This window comes from Cydia pomonella, unplaced genomic scaffold (assembly GCF_033807575.1).
Source record: "Cydia pomonella isolate Wapato2018A unplaced genomic scaffold, ilCydPomo1 PGA_scaffold_82, whole genome shotgun sequence".
Lineage (NCBI taxonomy): Eukaryota > Metazoa > Arthropoda > Insecta > Lepidoptera > Tortricidae > Cydia > Cydia pomonella.
The window spans coordinates 116,118-121,842 of NW_026907915.1; the positions used below are offsets into that span (position 1 = coordinate 116,118).

Consider the following 5,725-nt stretch of genomic DNA (forward strand, 5'->3'; position numbering starts at 1 on the left):
TTTTTTACAATGGTAACTCCATTGTTGCTCCGCCAGTTACGTATCATAAGTCGGCGTGAGTGGCAACATTTTGTTAGTGTCTCGCAACTTTTGAATTTTTATCTACGAAAAAGGTGTGTTTTGAGAAGTGGTAACGTCCCCGGGTTAGTAAAGACTGTCTATTTCCCGTAAGTTTAATATTTTCAAGAAAAGGACATGATTTCAGCATTATAACGTACTAGGCAATATTGGGCAGTGTTTTGGAAACTTGAATGACACAATTTTTGCCTGGGTCTAGGGCTTTCACTAGCTGAATTTTATAAATGTACAGAAAAGAGTAAAAAAAGCTTGCCTAAACTGCTTAAATGAGTTTATTTATTACAAGCTTTTTATTAACTTGCAATGTTTGTTTTTAAGTCAAATTTTGCAAGTCGATTTTCACCGACTTTCTGTGTGGTACCTATGTAGATCTGCTGACAATGCAATAATAAACTAACGTTATCAAAAAAACTTATGGGTATTAAAATGAAAAAAATTATAAAAAAAAACCTTATTCCAATCTGTTATTATATTTTTATTGTAGTTACTTGCAATTGTATATTTATTGTATTATAATTATGTTGTATGTTTACAATCAATTTTCAACCACTTATTAGCGACCAATTGAGGTGTTTGACATACTTATGTAACTTGGGTGACAATGCAATGTTTATGGTATCATCGAGATGGTCTGATGATGGAGACCGAAAATAGCAACTTCTAAACTACACATAATAAACCCACTGTGTTTAGGCTCATTGATTTGTCTTGCAGTTATCTTTCTTATCGAAATCTGGGTTGTCAGGTCGATTACAATTGGAGGTCAAAGGTGATGGGTGATTAGAACTTTACAATGAAATAGAACTTTACACTATAATAATGCATTGAAAATTAGCAAAATAGTGTATCTGCAATGTACTTGTAATAAAAAAATTAAAATAAGTTCAAATTATTAAATACTAGAAGAAAAAGAAATCAAACAACATTATATTACATTTGTTTGTTGATTATTTTTTAACTAACAATATAAATAGATTTTTTAATAATATTTTTTTGGCACAACCCTACAGTTAACGATATTTTTGTATAGAAAGTTTGTGGAACCTGCTACAACTTTACCTATTGCATGTGAAAAAAAAAGTATTAAGCGTATGGCCATAATTTGACTGTCAGGGACAAGCTAATGTCTCATGCACAAGAGTAAATATTATTGCAAATAGCAACACATTATTTATGGAGATATCCGTCTAGGCAAAGTTACGTCTTAGGCCTACAACTTTGCCTGCCACTTTGATTGCTTGTAAATCGGAAATACAGTATGATTAGGTAATGATATTTGAGTCTTATCTGGTAAGGCATAGGGTATGTTTTCCGACTAATACTCATGAAACTCATAATGAAAAATAGGTTCACAGATATAAAAAAAAACGTCAAAATCCAGGCAAAGTTGCAGCGTTTTACGGTACTTTGAATTTCCTGATTATATTTGCACTGGTAATTTCTGAAAAATCCACTATGATAACCGCTTCATTTTCATTTACGTTGTCAATACATTGTCGAAATGCCTTTGTTGGTGATTCATGTTATACATGTGTTTTTTAAATGATCTAATCTCTCTTGAAACTTTTTTTTTAAGGCACCTAACTTATCAGTCACCACTTCTTTGACACATTTCTGAGTACTAGCTTCAATTTCTATGCCCTGTTCATTTTTCTTTTTATATGAAACTTTTTTCACACTCCACTGTAAATAGGAAATATCGGTATCATCTGGCAGACCCACAATATCGATTTCTTTTGCGGAACAAGATTCGCATTCTCCGTACATGCATTTTTTAGATTGGAGACTGCAAGCAATTGACTTCAAAAGCTCATCAATTTGTGTCGTTTTTAATATCCCATGTTTGTGTAACTTAAAGATCTTATATTTTATGTTTCTATGACGCATACAAGCACAAGTGTTACGATTTTGTAGTTTCGGAGGTATCACATAAATGGGCGATGTCGACTTAAGTAGCGTATGAAACTTTGCCTCCATCTCTTTTGTATATCTTGTACAAATTGTTCATGGTGTCTGTCAGTAACCGTATCTGCATTTTGGTTTTATTTTTAGTTTTGCATTCTTTTTTGCCGGCTGTTGGGCGGCTTATGTCATCACGTAAGAAAAACTTGTGAATTTCGAGTATAAATAACTTCCTTTTTGCTAATCTAGTCAATCTCGATCGAATTTTGCCTTTGATTCCAACAGCCTTTTTTATTTTGTGTTCATTCTGTGTTTTGATGTTATCGAATTTTTCATAACTTTTTTTAGGACCTGTTTCCCTGTGTGTGTAGATTCTTTGTAAATCAATCCCAAAGATTGCGTTATAATGTCAAATTCAGATGGCGTAGATGACAAAACGCTCTCCTTTTTTTGGTCTTTGCTATTTTGTTTTAATTTAAGTATTTGTTGTTTGAGACGATAAATTTGTTTTCTCATGTTTTCTTGTTTTTGTTATGCAATTTTTAATTTTTCTTTGCATGCCTTTAGTTTTTTTTGTATTCTTGAGAATCTAGATCGCCACTGTTTATCTTTATTTTTTTCTTCTGTAGTTTCTGGATCCGATGTCTGCTCATTACTAGATTTATTTTTCTTTTTAGCATAGTAACGTGCTGAATATTGTCTCCATTTCTCTCTAGTTATTTCTTTTGGTGTTGACTTGTTTTTTTTTTATGCCACGCTTTCTTGATTGATTTACTCTTTCTAAATGTCTTACTCGTAACTCTTCATATTTTATAGGATTCTGTTTTAAACGTTCTCTATATTTCTTCTGCCTTTCGGCATTTGTCATCGGAGCCATTATCTAATGCGCAGCTGATTACCAAACCTTCACAATAGTATTCAACTATTGGTGTTGCTGTTTTCTTTCTGTATTATTTTCTTCTGTTGAGTTGTGCAGAGGTAAAGAATATTTGTATATTTTAAACCTAACCCATCCGGCTAATCGAACTCTGCTGAACTTAATGATTTATATTATTGTTTTCTTTATATTTGTATCGCTCCCGCCTCTACACACTTTGACTAGTAAGGTCATGTCATAATACAGCTTATGATTAGAGGTTTTAAGGAATCCTAGTGTTACTTTACAGCTTTTCTTAACATCTGTATATCTTTAAAATTTTCACGATAAGTAGAGTAGTCAGTATAACTTTTAACCAAAAATATTACACATACTTTATGAACGCAGAAATGTAAAAAGAAATTCAATAATATGTAATTACATTTGCTAAATAAAAACCATTTTTGAGTTTAATATATACTTTATACTTTCCATGTTCCAAATTTGATTTTGACACCCAACAAGTAGTCGAATTATACTACATCAAAATTATTAAAATCTTGTCCCCGTTTTGCAAGTAAAAGTTGAGCCAAATGTTCGTGCTGAAATCGTGCGGTGCGGACAGCATTTGAAATGGAAATACTGGAAATTGCGAAGACGGGAACGATATAAAATATATATAAAGTTACTATACTTAACATAAACATTAAAATAGCTTAGGTGCAATTACATTGGAATGAAACTGTTGTTTTACCCGAGAAGAATTTTTTTAAAACATGCATTAAGATAAGATAGTTTATTATTATATAACAATAATAATAATTAAGCCTATATACGTCCACTGCTGGCAGAGGCCTCCTCTCATGCGATATATAGATTACATAATAAGTAGGCATATTACAATGCGCTTATGAACGTCAAATAAAGCTACACCGGCTCTAACCCTACAACTCTGACCCGAGAATATTTTATATATTTTTAAGATTTAAAAGTTTTATTAGTTAAAAGAGTGTAATTACAATATCGGTATTAATAGGTACTTATTGTAAAAACCCTCTTTGGTGGTATTGGTAAGTTCGAATCGATTTCCTGTTACGCTAATAACACTGCCAAAGCATGTTTTAAAACTCCTCTTAGATACTGTATAAGAATTTTAAAAATTATGTTGTTTTTAACTCAAGACATATTTATTGGACTAAGCAATTTATTATTTTATTTAAGCAACCGTGCGCAAGAGAGTTTTGCGTTTTGAATTAAGATATCTTTTTTATCTGTGTATGTTCATACCAACAACCTTAAAAAACGTTTTCCCATTTCGAAACTAAGTAGGAACCTAGTTTATTTTGATTTACCAGACAGTCTCCGTTCCGCAAACGCCAGTGTGTAGCCTCATTACGTACGTATCTTCGAACGGTCGTGCCTCACACTCAATTGACATACGTAGAAAACATGCATATATCTTCTTGATGGTTTTAGGTAGATAGGTATCTCGTGTCTGGTGACCCGATTAGATTACGAGACATTGTGTGGCACTTGGCAACTTAGTTGAGTGCATAGGCGACAAATTTAATACTTACTCCTCTGAGATAGTTTTATTTGTCAAATATATTCGCTGCAGTTTTATTTAATAATCTCAAATCCCATGCACTTACATTGTGCTAAATCATTCTTACATGCACAATAGTAAATATACAAATACATATAGTGACGACCTAATTCCATCATCAGCGCGCTTTGTTTTTATTTTTATTTCTTTGGTGAATTGAGTAGGTATTTTTTTATCTGACCGCAATCAATATTTTAATAAGATCTCGACTGAAATAGATTTATTTAGCTGTTCTCTTACTGAGTTCACAGAGGTCACTTACAAACAATTATGCTATCCGTAATTTATAGATATTATTAATTATTTTAACTTACATTGCTAATTATAATAATTAACACTTATTGGTATTTTATGGTGGTTCGTTAGTACTTTGGTCTTGGTAATATTTAATTCTAAGCCGATCTACTGCTTGCCTCATTAAGGTCATTAATCATTCTTTGTAATTGCGATGCTGTTTCAGAAAATAGTATTATGTCATCAGCAAAGCGGAGATTACTGAGAAATGTCCCATTTATTTAATCCTTTTCTGTCTGACTGTCACATATATAAAATGGGAATGGGATATCCATAGCCCAGAATTTAGCCGATTAGTCTAGCTCATTTTAGATCTCATGAACTCTCAATAGTCCTTACACCCTGGCTGGTGTTGCCTCTGCGTGCATTTTAAGATGACATGGGCAAGGGCAACACCCGCTCGGTGTAACCCTTACATTTCATAAGTGTCAAAAGGGACTCTATTGTGGCTTCAGCTCCACGCACGCCTCCCAATTGTCTGGATCCCTATTATCCCGCAATGGGAAAGACATAAAATAAGCAAAAAAACGGAACCCTTATGGATTCGTCATGTCTGTCTGTCTGTCCGTCCGTGTCACAGCGACTTTCTTCCGAAACTATAAAAAGTATACTGTTGAAACTTGGTAATTAGATGTATTTTGTGAACCGCATTAAGATGTTCACACAAAAATAAAAAATAAAATTTTTTTGGGGTTCCCCATATTTAGAACTGAAACACAATTTTTTTTTTCATCAAACCCATACGTGTGGGTATTTATGGATAGGTCTTCAAAATGATATTGAGGTTTCTAATAGGTATCATTTTTTTCTAAACTGAACAGTTTGCGCGAGAGACACTTCCAAAGTGGTAAAATGTGTGTGTTAAGTTTTTTTTTTTACTTTATTAGGTACACTAAACGGATATCGTACAATACCTATCATGGAAACGCTGTGGGAAACATGCATGCACATTATGGCTTAATGAAAACTTTTTACAAAACAAGAAAACC

General features: G+C 32.8%; 1 protein-coding gene across 1 annotated transcript; it reads right to left on the minus strand.

Moving 5' to 3' along the window:
- Positions 1-2,026: 2,026 nt before the first annotated feature.
- Positions 2,027-3,089, minus strand: LOC133534308 (uncharacterized). The gene is made up of 2 exons (XM_061873414.1): positions 2,717-3,089; positions 2,027-2,386 (listed from the first exon to the last, which is right to left on the minus strand). The coding sequence occupies exons 1-2, from the start codon at positions 2,855-2,857 to the stop codon at positions 2,027-2,029; spliced, it is 501 nt and encodes a 166-aa protein (XP_061729398.1). The 5' UTR covers positions 2,858-3,089.
- Between the last annotated feature and the right edge of the window lie 2,636 nt (positions 3,090-5,725).

What these genes read in the sequence shown, in the direction of transcription:
- LOC133534308 (XM_061873414.1), bottom strand. Translation starts at nt 2,857, where the DNA reads ATGGCTCCGATGACAAATGCCGAAAGGCAGAAGAAATATAGAGAACGT. An exon ending in GTGGCATAAAAAAAAAACAA is followed by an intron (nt 2,387 to 2,716) that starts GTCAACACCAAA and finishes TGAATTTGACAT; the next exon opens with TATAACGCAATCTTTGGGAT.